General features: G+C 38.3%; 1 protein-coding gene and 1 long non-coding RNA gene across 3 annotated transcripts in view; one reads left to right on the forward strand and one right to left on the reverse strand.

Moving 5' to 3' along the window:
- LATS1 (large tumor suppressor kinase 1) overlaps nt 1–11,422 on the forward strand; it is a 52,186-nt gene extending 40,764 nt beyond the window's left edge. The window contains exon 8 of the mRNA XM_011356097.2: nt 7,944–11,422. Within this exon, the coding sequence (XP_011354399.1) occupies nt 7,944–8,453 (510 nt within the window). The 3' untranslated portion in view covers nt 8,454–11,422. The remainder of the gene's footprint in view (nt 1–7,943) is intronic.
- LOC111737152 overlaps nt 1–11,512 on the reverse strand; it is a 37,488-nt gene that overhangs the window by 12,160 nt on the left and 13,816 nt on the right. The window contains exons 2-3 of one of the 2 annotated variants that reach the window (XR_002779366.1): nt 6,566–6,644; nt 3,632–3,857 (exon numbers count right to left, since the gene is read on the reverse strand). This is a non-coding gene — a long non-coding RNA (uncharacterized LOC111737152). Of the gene's footprint in view, nt 1–3,631; nt 3,858–6,534; nt 6,645–11,512 lie in introns of both variants that reach the window. The other variant, XR_002779365.1, reaches the window with a different exon arrangement.

Here is an 11,512-nt window from a genome sequence, read left to right on the forward strand (position 1 = left end):
AAAAAAAAGACCTTTGGCCTAAAGCCCCCTCCCACTCAGACTTTAAGGGCCCTGCCTGTCAGAACACCATTTCTGCTTAACCATGGGCTGATGACCCTTATCAATAGCCAGAGGATCTGAGTTACCAGTTTTGGGCAATTATCAGGATTTGAGGGAGAAGGCTTTTTTCCTATAAAGAAAGGAGAGAAGAAAACTTAACCACCTTTACTAAACAGATTAACTCTGCAAGAGATGTCCCATTTCATTTCCTCCCTCTTTTGATAGGTCTCATATCTGAGACTAGCTTCAGATGAAGTTGATTGCTTTGTTGCTGTAAGAAAATTCTTCCCTTGGCTTTGGTTTTAACATAATAAATAGTTCTTTCATTAATCAGAAACTATCTAGTGAGTAATTTGCATAACTTACAGAAGTAGTGGAGCTGTAGTTCAATGTCATATTATCTGAGATGTTAAAACATTAGTTAGCACACTTAGTAAATGTTACACATTTTTTGCTGGTATTATAATAGACACTTTAAAGAAAGCATAGGCCTTATCCTTCCTAAGATTTGGGTGGGGCCCTTTCTGTTTGCCTCAAAGGCTGGCTTTTAACAGATTGCTGGGAGGTAGTTGGCCAGCTAGTAGGAAACCCTGACATAGAGGTGGGTTGTCTGCGAATAGTTTAGCCTTAGGTTCCCTACAAACGTGCACTATGTGGTGGGCAAGGGGACTGATCCCCTTTTAGGCTGTGTCCTAGTTTCTCAGACAAGGCACTTTCTGCACAGGACCCTGGTCCTAATGTGTGGCAGAGAACTTCATTGCTAATCCTGGTCTCACAATGGGAAAGGAAATTTACGTTAGACTGATTGTTTATTCCTGTCATTGTACAGTTAGCATTGGAGAGAGAGACCTATGGGAAGGGTCAGGACAGAGTAGGCAGCTCTAGTATCTAGTAAAAATTCAGTTTTTTCTTTTTGCCAAGTCAAAGGGGATCTGAGGTTCTACTGTTGTGATCCTGGCAGTTTTTTCTAGGACTGGAGCTTGCAAGTGCTTGGGCCTCCGTTGTTAGAGAAGAGAGCAACCCTTCGTGAGAGACTTGCTATGTAGGGCAAGGGCTTATGAGGTCCACCACTCCCCGGCTTCCCAGGGCTGGGTGGACACTTGCCCTTTCAGTGCCCTTTCTTTTGCAGTTTGCACATTGATTATGTCTCAGTCCCAGCAATGCCACTTGTGGCCAACCACGATCGAGGCCCTCCAGGCCTGCAAGGTTTTTACTGCCTAAGGTCACCTCAAGATGGTCCCTGTATTATGGCAGCTAAAATTGGCGCTCTTTTGTACTTTGCTTCCTTCTCTGCCCAGTCCCAGTTACTGGACACCTTAAAGACCTCTGGCACCAAGGCAGTCTGCAGGGTTTAATGTAGTTACAGTTTTGAGACGGAGTCATGGTTTTTGCACAGCAGTCCCTGATAATAAGTTACTCTGGCATTGGTCAGCTGCTTATGTTCTCGATTATTCATTAATGGAATTACGGTATGGGGAACCTTTACATTTAAACTTAGCACTCAGAACTGACAGAATTCAGCTGCCCTGCAAATCTTACTGACTCCTTTTTGATGTTTGATCATGGCTACAGTGTTGAGTGTCCACTATACAAATCATTGATTGGCCCTCCTACTTATGTTGCAACTATTCCTAGTCTGATTATCCTTTGGCCCAGTCTTCTTTGACAACTGGCTCAGGTTGATGTCTTAAATTCTCTGACCTTTTTGGACTGACAGTTTCCCTGCGATGAGGGCACTTGTTCTTCCAACGGCCGATGTCTCTACAGAAGGCACATTGGTTATGGTGTAATTTCCTTTGGGTTTCTTTCTGCCATGTGGGAGCAGCCGTCTGTTGCACTAAACCTGGGTTCCCTAATGCAGCTGCCAACAGGGACACCTTCTGCTTTCCCTGTTTGTCAGTTACCTCCTGGTGTAGCTCTGCTGTTTTCGACACACTTGTTGACTTCCTAGCCCCAGCCTTTACCTCTAATTTAGACTTTTCACGATGTTTTCCCTGTAGTGGGGATCTCACGAGCTTTCTAACAAAAGGGTCAGGAATCATTCTAACCTGGCCATCTTGTTTCTGGGTACTCCACCACTGTTCTTCGGGCTTTTCTATTATCAAGTCGAACTTGAATGAGATGGGAGGCATGGTGTTGGGCCGGGGCTCTGGGGCAGTAGGGGGCAGCAAAGGCACTGATGTAGAGGTCTGTCTGGCAATTGATACTAAAGTGGCCTCGCGGGGACTGAGAGAGCTACTGGGATGTACAGTGGTCATTAGATAGAATCTTCCTTAGGGCCCCTGGGTGAATTAATTTTGTTGGAACCTCCTTGTCCTTTCGCTTAGCCAGGCGGGCCACAAATGCCCTATTCTGTCCCTGGCTATTTGTGCCAAACTGGACCCAAGGGAGCACTATAGTAGCAGTCTGCAGCCATGTGTCTATATACGGAACTTAGTCTAGATATCCTGGGGTCCCTGTCACTACCCGATACACTGCTCTCACTGTGGGGAGGTCTAAGGTCTCTTCTGAAGGCCAACCTACCCCTAAAGCAGGCCATTCAAGCTCACAAAGAATACGAAGTTTTTCCAAGGTCAGCATGACCCTATACTCCTCAGAGAAACCCTCCTTAAAATTTTCCAACATACAATCTAAGACAGTTGGCTTAGTGGAACTCCCCCCATATTTTCAGGGAGCTTCCTTTGAGAAGTAGGCACAGAAGCCAGTGTTAATATATTCTCTAAAGTCCTAGAAACGTAGTTAAAGCAGCACAAAACACTAAAATTATTTTGAATAAATACAGAATCCTAGTTTTCTTCCCAGAGGACCTTTTCAAAACATTTGCATCACACCAATAGTCTAAAGAGCGTTAAAAACAATTCTAGTTTTTTGGGGTTTTTTTTGCATCAGCTTGCTCTCGGCATTTAAATTTCCAACCTTGTTTCACTTTATTACATAAAATTCCCTTTCAGAATATCTTCACAAACCTTCTACACTTTCCCTTCACAAAATTTCCTCTCGATTTCCCTTCACAGACCTTCTACTACTTCCGCAAACCTTCTTTCACTTTCTTTATTCCTTCAGTTTGCCTCTTTTCACCTGTTCAGTAATAACCACCTCTGAGGTAAATACCTTTCTTGAAATTCTTTAACATAGTCTCAAGGACTGTTGTCTCACTCTGACCTGACCCCATGTTTCCCACTGTGTTGGTACCGTAAAAACAAAGGGTGGGGGTGTCCCTTTTTAGAGACCACTCCGATGCCCACATGGCCATGTCTCTCTCGAGACTTTCCACGCGTCTTGGCTAAGGTGTATCCGTATAAACCCTGGGCCTGGTCGTTCCCCAGAGGGACGAATCACCATTATGCCTTATGACATCGCTACAGGACCGCAGGTTGGGGCCCTTTCAAACCCCGTAATTTTTCACCGTGGGGCCACAGACTGGAAACTCAGAGACAGGTCTCTGAGATCCACAAAGACACACATGCTCTCAGAGGTTAAAACATTCCCTCCCTGGTGGTCCCTGCCTGAGGGGCGCTTGCCCCTGGGAGGTGATCAGTCTCCCTTTCCACCCTTAAGGTGGGCCTGTCTACCGTGGGCCGCGCGGCCTTACCGTGTCCGATGTGGATCTGCCGAATTTCCTTGTTTTCACCACTCAGTTTCCGGGGGAAACAATGGAGCAGGGCTGGCCGAGTGCAGCCGGGCCCAAGACCGCACCTTCTAGTTCCTCAGTTGCCTCGGCTGACCAGTGTCTCGGTGTTGTGCCCAAACCAGTGGCTTCAAAGGGTCAGTTCAGTTGGATTTCCCGGTCAGGGAACCAAAATGTTGCGGATTTTGGCCTGTGAACCCGGAAGAACCAAGTGGCACTCAGCGAACTAAGAATCAAAGGAGGTTTACTTACACCAGCAGGCTCAGAGGAGTCCCTCTCCAGAGTCTGAACAAAGGCAGGCAGGTAGATTTATACACTGATTACTTCCGCATACTTGGCGGTCTTTTGTTTCGCGTGCGCATGCGAGAAAGGAAGTGTTCGAAGGAGAGGCTGGAAAAATTCCTCCGGGACGGGGTAGCCATCTTAGATTTCTTTACATTTCTCATATCACTTATCTTGTTTGGTGTTCACTTCTTGAATTTATAGGTTTATCTTTTGTCGGAGTTGAGGAATTTTCAACCATTATTTCTTCATGTATTTTTTTCTACATCACACACTTTTTCCTTTTGGAACTTAAATGATGCCAATGTTAGACCTTTTATAGCCCCACAGATTACCGAGGTTCTCATATTTCTTTTAGGTTTTTTAAAAATATTTTTGTTACAATTGATATAACAATATATGAGTTTCAGGTGTACAACATAGTGATTAGACATTTATATAACTTAGTGATCACCCCAATAAATCCAGTACCCATCTGACACCATACGTAGTTATTACAATGTTATTGACTCTATTCCCTATGCTGTACTTTACATCCCCATAACTATTTTGTAACTACCAATCTGTATTTCTTAATCCCTTCCCCTTTTTTACCCATCCTTCCAACCCCCCTCCCATCTGGAAACCATCAAAGTGTTCTCTGTATCTGAGTTTCTATTTTGTTTGTTTTTTAAATTCCACATATAAGTAAAATTATATGGTATTTGTCTTTCTGTGTGACTTATTCACTTAGCATAATCCCCTCTAGGTCCATTCATGTTTTTGTAGGTGGAAAGATTTCATTCTTTTTTATGGCTGAGTAATTTTCTCTTGTATATACACTTCTTTATCCGTTCATCTATTGATGGACACGTAGTTGCTTCCATTTCTTGGCTATTGTTGTTAATGTCGCAATGAACATATGGATGCATATGTCTTTCTGAATTAGTGTTTTGGGTTTCTTTGGATAAATACCCAGAAGTGGGATTGCTGGGTCCTTCCTTGTCTCTTGCTATAGTCTTTGTTTTAAATTCTAGTCTGTCTGGTATAAGTTTGCTACCCCAACTTTTTTTTTTTTTTGGTTTTTATTTTCATGAAATATCCTTTACCATCCCTTTACTTTCAGTCTGTCAATTCGAAGTGAGTCTCTTATAGGCAGCATATGTAGAGGTCTTGTTTTCTAAGCCTTTTAGCCATGCTTTGTCTTTTGATTGGAGCATTTAACCCATTTACATTTAAGATAATTACTGCTAGATATATAGTTATTGCCATTTTATTATACTTTTAATCCTTTTTTCTTCTTACAGGAGTCCTCTTAACATTTCTTGTAATATTGGTTTGGTGGTGATGAACTATTTTTTATTATACTTTTATTATACTTTTAATCCTTTTTTCTTCTTACAGGAGTCCTCTTAACATTTCTTGTAATATTGGTTTGGTGGTGATGAACTACTTTGGCTTTTTCTTGTCTTGGATGAGGTTCTCATATTTTTAACCTCCTTTTTTCTCTCTTTTGTTTAGTTTGCCTAATTTCTGTCAGTGTATATCTTTAAGTTCACTAATTCTTCCTTTGACATCTCCATTCTGCTGTTGAGCCCATCTATTGAGTTATTTTGGTTATAGTATTTTTCATTTCTAAAATTTACATTTGGTACCTGTTCATATCTTTAATTTCTTTGCTGAGACTTTCTGTCTTCAAAAGTATCCATCCTTATTTGGAGCATTTTTATAATGGCTACTTTAAGGTCTCTGTCAGATCATTCTGGCATCTGTGTCCTCTCAACACTGATGTTTCTTGATTTTCTTTTCCTATGTGGGTTCAAGTTTTTGTGTTTCTTTGTAAGCCAAGTAACTTTGGATTATATCCCGGACATTTTGAATATTATGTTGTGAGACTCTGGGTCTTGTTTAAATCTTGTATTGAATGTTGATGTTGTTTTGGCAGGCATTAATCCTGGTTAGATTCAGGCCACAGGTTCCAACCAGCTTTCTGTGGCTTGTGATTTCAATGTCGGTTTTATTGTCAAAGCCTTTTACATTGCTAGGCATCTCTCTCTCCCTGGGCTATGTATTTTCCTTAGCTCAGTTCTCAAAGTCTTTGATATGCTCTTTAGGATTAAAGCCATATGGGTACAGTTGAAAGTTGAGCCCAACAGTTTGACAGTAACTTTATGGGGTCAGTTTCCCAGTCTCTTCCTTCTCCGCCATGTCCCTGGTACTTTCCAGTTTCCTCAGGCTTCCCTTTTCAGTTCCTTGACCAGAAAGTAAGGCTTTATTTACCCTGCTCTGCCATACACACATCTCATGACTGCCTGCATCCAGGACAAGGTGGTGAGATGATAGAGGAAAAGGTAACAGGATTCAGTCTATCCTCTTGAAACCACATGCTGTATGATTTAATTTCCAATTGGAGAAGAAGGGTCCCCTCTCTCTGTTTTAGGTGGCCCTTATTTCACTTCTGTTGCGACCAGGAAACCACTTTCTCACTCTCTGAGCCTGAACTAGATGGACTTTTCCTAGAGCTCACTCTGTATTATACTCCTTCAGGTTAGGGCTACCTTGAGTCTAGGCCAGGGGATTCTAGAAGGAAAAAATGGTAAACTCACCACTATTTTCATTGGTGCTTCAAACTCTTACCTTCTTCCCCAATATGCCTATTACTGTTTTCTTTTCAAGGTCCTCAAGGAGCTGCTCCATGCGTTTTGTACAGGCTGCACTGTGAGTAGGAAGGATAGATTGGAGACTATCTATTACTCAGAACTGGAGCACCTCCCTCTGGCTGCTTTAGGATATTTTCTCTTTAACTTTTGTTTTCTGCATTTTTACCATCATGTTCCTGTGTGTACTTTTCTTTTTATTTATCTTGATGAAGGTTAACAAAGCTTCTTGAATTATAGGTTGATGACCTTCATCAATTTTGGAAAATTCCCTGCCATTACTCCTAAAAGATTTTTTCTGCCTGCTTCTTTCTCTTCTTCTAGGATTCAGATTAGTATACATACATAAGGTAGACATTTGATATTGTCATACATGGCTCTTATGTTTTATTCTTTTTTTATTCCATTTTTTTCTATCTTGTGCTCGGTTTACATTAATTTCTATTGACTCATCTTTGAATTAAGTCTTTTTTTTGCTATGCCTAGTCTCTTATTATTTTATTTTTATCTTAAACTAAAAAATCCTGAATGTAACTTTAAAATGAAGAACTTGTCCAGCTGATTGTATATTTTAATTTTTCCTATTTGAAATAGATGATGGAACCAAGCATAAATAACTACCACTGTAGCATAATTTTTTTTTCCATAAAGAATTCTAAGACATACTTGATTAGTTGAGGCATCTCCTTTTTCCAACCTGGGAAAGTCTTTTAAGATGAACAGATACTGGAAAAGGGGGTTTATTTTTCTTCCCTCGACAATAGCCAATAAGTTCTTATATGAATAAGGAAGAATGGGGTTCATTTATTCATTTATTTAACAAATATTTATTGACTGTCTACTTCCTTCCTTCCTGACCTTCCTTCCTTACCTTCTTCCTTCTCTTCCTTCTCTCCCTGCCTCCCTCCCTCATTCCAGTTTATTCAAAAGTACAATAAATATTTACTGAACATCTATTAATTATGTGCCAGGAAATTTGCTAATCACTGGGAAATACAAAGACAAAACATGGTCTGTAGTTATACTGAAGTAGAAGGACACAGACATAAATAGGTATCACAAAGTATTAGATGTATAGAACAGGGGAGGCACAATAGAAATAGTCATTTCTGCTGTAGGGAGAAGGGCTTAACAGAGAGCTAAAATTTACAGTGAGTCTTCTCATGGGAGTATAAATTGCCTGGAGAGGAGGGAATGGGAAGGAATGTTATTTCCCACCAGTGATTCATTATTAAAGATAAGAAAGGTGAAATACCATACAATTTATTTTTTAAAAACACAAACAGTCTTGTAAGACTTTTTTTGTTCTTATTTATCTCTTCTCTCCTAATTTTTAAAAACCTTCTTTAAATTTAAAGGTTATCAACTGGCAAACATCTCTTCACATTCCACCACAAGCTAAACTGAGTCCTGAAGCCTCTGATCTTATTATTAAACTTTGCCGAGGACCAGAAGATCGCTTAGGCAAGAATGGCGCTGATGAAATAAAAGCTCATCCATTTTTTAAAACAATTGATTTCTCCAGTGACCTGAGACAACAGTCTGCTTCTTACATTCCTAAAATCACACACCCAACAGATACATCAAATTTTGATCCCGTTGATCCTGATAAGTTATGGAGTGATGATAATGAGGAAGAAAATGTAAATGACACTCTGAATGGATGGTATAAAAATGGAAAGCACCCTGAACATGCTTTCTATGAATTTACCTTTCGGAGGTTTTTTGATGACAATGGCTACCCATATAATTATCCAAAGCCCATTGAATATGAATATATTAATTCACAAGGCTCGGAGCAACAGTCAGATGAAGATGATCAGCACACAGGCTCAGAGATCAAAAATCGTGATCTAGTGTATGTTTAACACACTAGGAAATAATTGTTGATAAGGATTTGCAAAAAAAAGCCTTAAATGCGCAGGGGTTTTGAGGCTCTGAGAGTAAAATTATGCAAATGTGACAGAGCTGTGTGTGCTCTGTATACAATATTTTATATTCCTAAATTATGGGAAAGTCTTCTAAAATCTTAATTTATTCCAGCCTTTTTAATCAGTAATTTAGAAAAAAATTGTTATAAAGTAAATTATGAACTGAATATACCAGTTCTTGGTACTTAAAGTACTTAAAAAATAGTGCTTTGTTTAAAAGGAGAAGTCTGGTATCTATTTGTACATATGCTATATAATTTTAAAAGACAAGAGTTTTTGGAATTTTTTTGAAAGACAGTTTTAGTTTTATCTTGCTTTAACCAAATAAGAAATATTCCCTACATTTACAAAGCTTTTTTTACCCCCATAACCTCGTTTTGGTACAAAATAAGCTATAGAAATTAAGCCATGATGGTGGTGAGTGTTCCTAGGCTAATGATAATCTGTATAAATTCATGTCTTGGAACTCAGAAATACAGGGTTGAAACAGTATGTTCATTAGAAGGAAAAAAAATGTTTATCTTTTTTTTTCTCTGTGAAATATTTAACCTTCTAGCATTTGTTTCTCAAGAATTACTGGCATTAAACTAAGCAAAGCACTACCATTTTTCTTTCTATATTGGTATTTTTAATGCTGCTTCGAGTTTTAAAGGGGAACAAAACTGCCGTAAATCTAAATTTCTTATTCTAAAAGCTAAGATTTTTCATATTATTACTTCAAAATTTAAAACTTGATTTCCGCCATCCTTAGCAGAGAGATTGTTTTCAGTTTCATATGAAACTATGATTAGAAATTGTTTGTGGGTACTCACTAGGAAAGTACTTTTTCTATATAGTGAGAGTTTGTGTCATCAGTAATGTTATATTTCCTCTTTCAGAACAATGCTGCATACACAGATTGTTTATTGGCAAAGGAAAATCTGGCTATTTGGCAATATTTTACCTATTGACGGATTAATTGATGAAAAATTATTTAACAAGGTGGCCATTTTAACTAGAGAAAGTTATATAGTAGTCTTAGTAGAAAATTCAAATTCTAACTTATTTAAGGTTAAATAATATGTTTTCCATTGTTCCTCTTGTATATGCTTAGATTTCAAGGAAGACTTCTGGTTTCATACCAAAATACATTTACCTTATCTTTTAGGAAGGGGAAAGGGCTCAATTCTTACATTAGTAAAACCTGTACTTTCTTTTTCTTAAGCTCCACTGATTGGGAATTGTTTTATCAAAACAATATATGTGGATAAGAGGCATAATTTTAGTGATTTTCAGTATTTTAGCTTCATAGGAAAGCTAATGGAAATCACATGTGTAAGTAAAATTAAGTCACAGCTGTTCCAGCTGAATTAAGGATGTCAGAGAAGATTTATTAGCCCACACTTCCCACCTTTCTGTGGTGGCCCTCTCAGAATTCAGCTTGTAAGCCATTGCATGACCCACTGTGTAATATAAGTAGGATCTTTGGGAGTCATTAGTTTTTTTGAGAATCTGATGAAAGCTGTGGACTCTCTTCCCAGAAAGATGGATACCAGCACATACACATAAAATGTTTGCAGTTTTAGGGATTCTGGACATGTTGAAAGCTATCATAAACTGTTGATTAAGAACCTCTGTCCTGTAAGAACACTAACATATAAAATTAAGAACCTTGCATTAAATTTACCGATTAGCACTCAAATTAGCACATCTTGCATAAACACTGGTAATTTGTGATGGAAAAGGTCTGTACCGTGTGATAAGGTATCCTCCCATGAATGCCTCTCTCGCTGGTGCAGCAGTAAGACATTTTAAACACACCCTTTCGAAGGCAGTGAAATATATGTTTGGCTTATTACAGACCTGGTAAATATTTCTGAAGGACTTCAGAGAATTTTAAGAAAATGTACAATGAGATAGCAGTCTTCACTTCATGGCACATATGATTAGTCCTAAAAAATTCTATGCAAAACAAATTAGGTCAAGAATTTTTATCTCAGCATTCAAATTTTTAAGCTATCTTGCTCTTCAGCTTTCTCAGTTAGATTTGCTTAAATTTCCATACAGTTGTTTTACTTCTGGACTTACGGTGCAATATAGTACAAAAACAACTTTGTTACATTTACGTTGTAGGAAAACTAAGGTGCTGCCCGCCCCTACCCCCCACACACACATAATCTGTGCTGCCCTTATTTTTCAAATGTAACAGACACTAAAAATTTTGTATTTTGAAATTTCCTCTGACAGCGTAAGCTTTTTGTGTATATCTGGAGCTATGTACAAGTCTTTAGTATCTGCAGTTTTAAAAGTTTGGCTACCCTTATTAGCTGTCTTATTCCCCAATTACATTCAGTTCTTCCAGTATAGAATCTGGTGCTTCCTGACCAAAAAGAACATCATCAAAAGTCTATATGCTTTCAATTGAAATGGAGTGAACATCATCAAAAGTCTATATGCTTTCAATTGAAATGGAGTGAAATGGAGTTATAAATGTTTTCTTTTTAAAATAATTTTTCCACTAAAAACTTACTGTCTTTCTTATACTTACCTTTTTTTATGCATATCACTAGTATTTATAAAACATGTTCTGTAATTATGTAATTGTAGATACTGTTATGTATTGTCCAATGACATCCTAAGGCAGGCCCTATTGCTGTATCTTTTCTACCTTATTTGTAATAGAAACTATAGAATGTATGTATGACTAAGAAGTCACTTTGAGATTGACTTTTTAAAAAAGTGATTACCTTCTGCTGTTGCAAAGTGCAAAACTGTGAGTGGAAATGTTTTATTCTGACTTAATATGTTAGAAATTAGAGAATACAGTGGGAGGTTTTTTAGATATTGCTGCTGCTGTTACCTAAGGTACTTTAGAAATTTTTCTTTAATAAACAAAAATAAAAATCCCTTTAGTATTTAAAGTGAAACATTTAGCCTGTTTGTTTTAATCTAAAACAAAAAGTAATTTGGGTCAACATATTAGTATATTTGTAAAGCGCCTTAATATATCCCTTTGA

The sequence above is a fragment of the Pteropus vampyrus genome, unplaced genomic scaffold, assembly GCF_000151845.1.
Source record: "Pteropus vampyrus isolate Shadow unplaced genomic scaffold, Pvam_2.0 Scaffold24, whole genome shotgun sequence".
Taxonomy (NCBI): domain Eukaryota; kingdom Metazoa; phylum Chordata; class Mammalia; order Chiroptera; family Pteropodidae; genus Pteropus; species Pteropus vampyrus.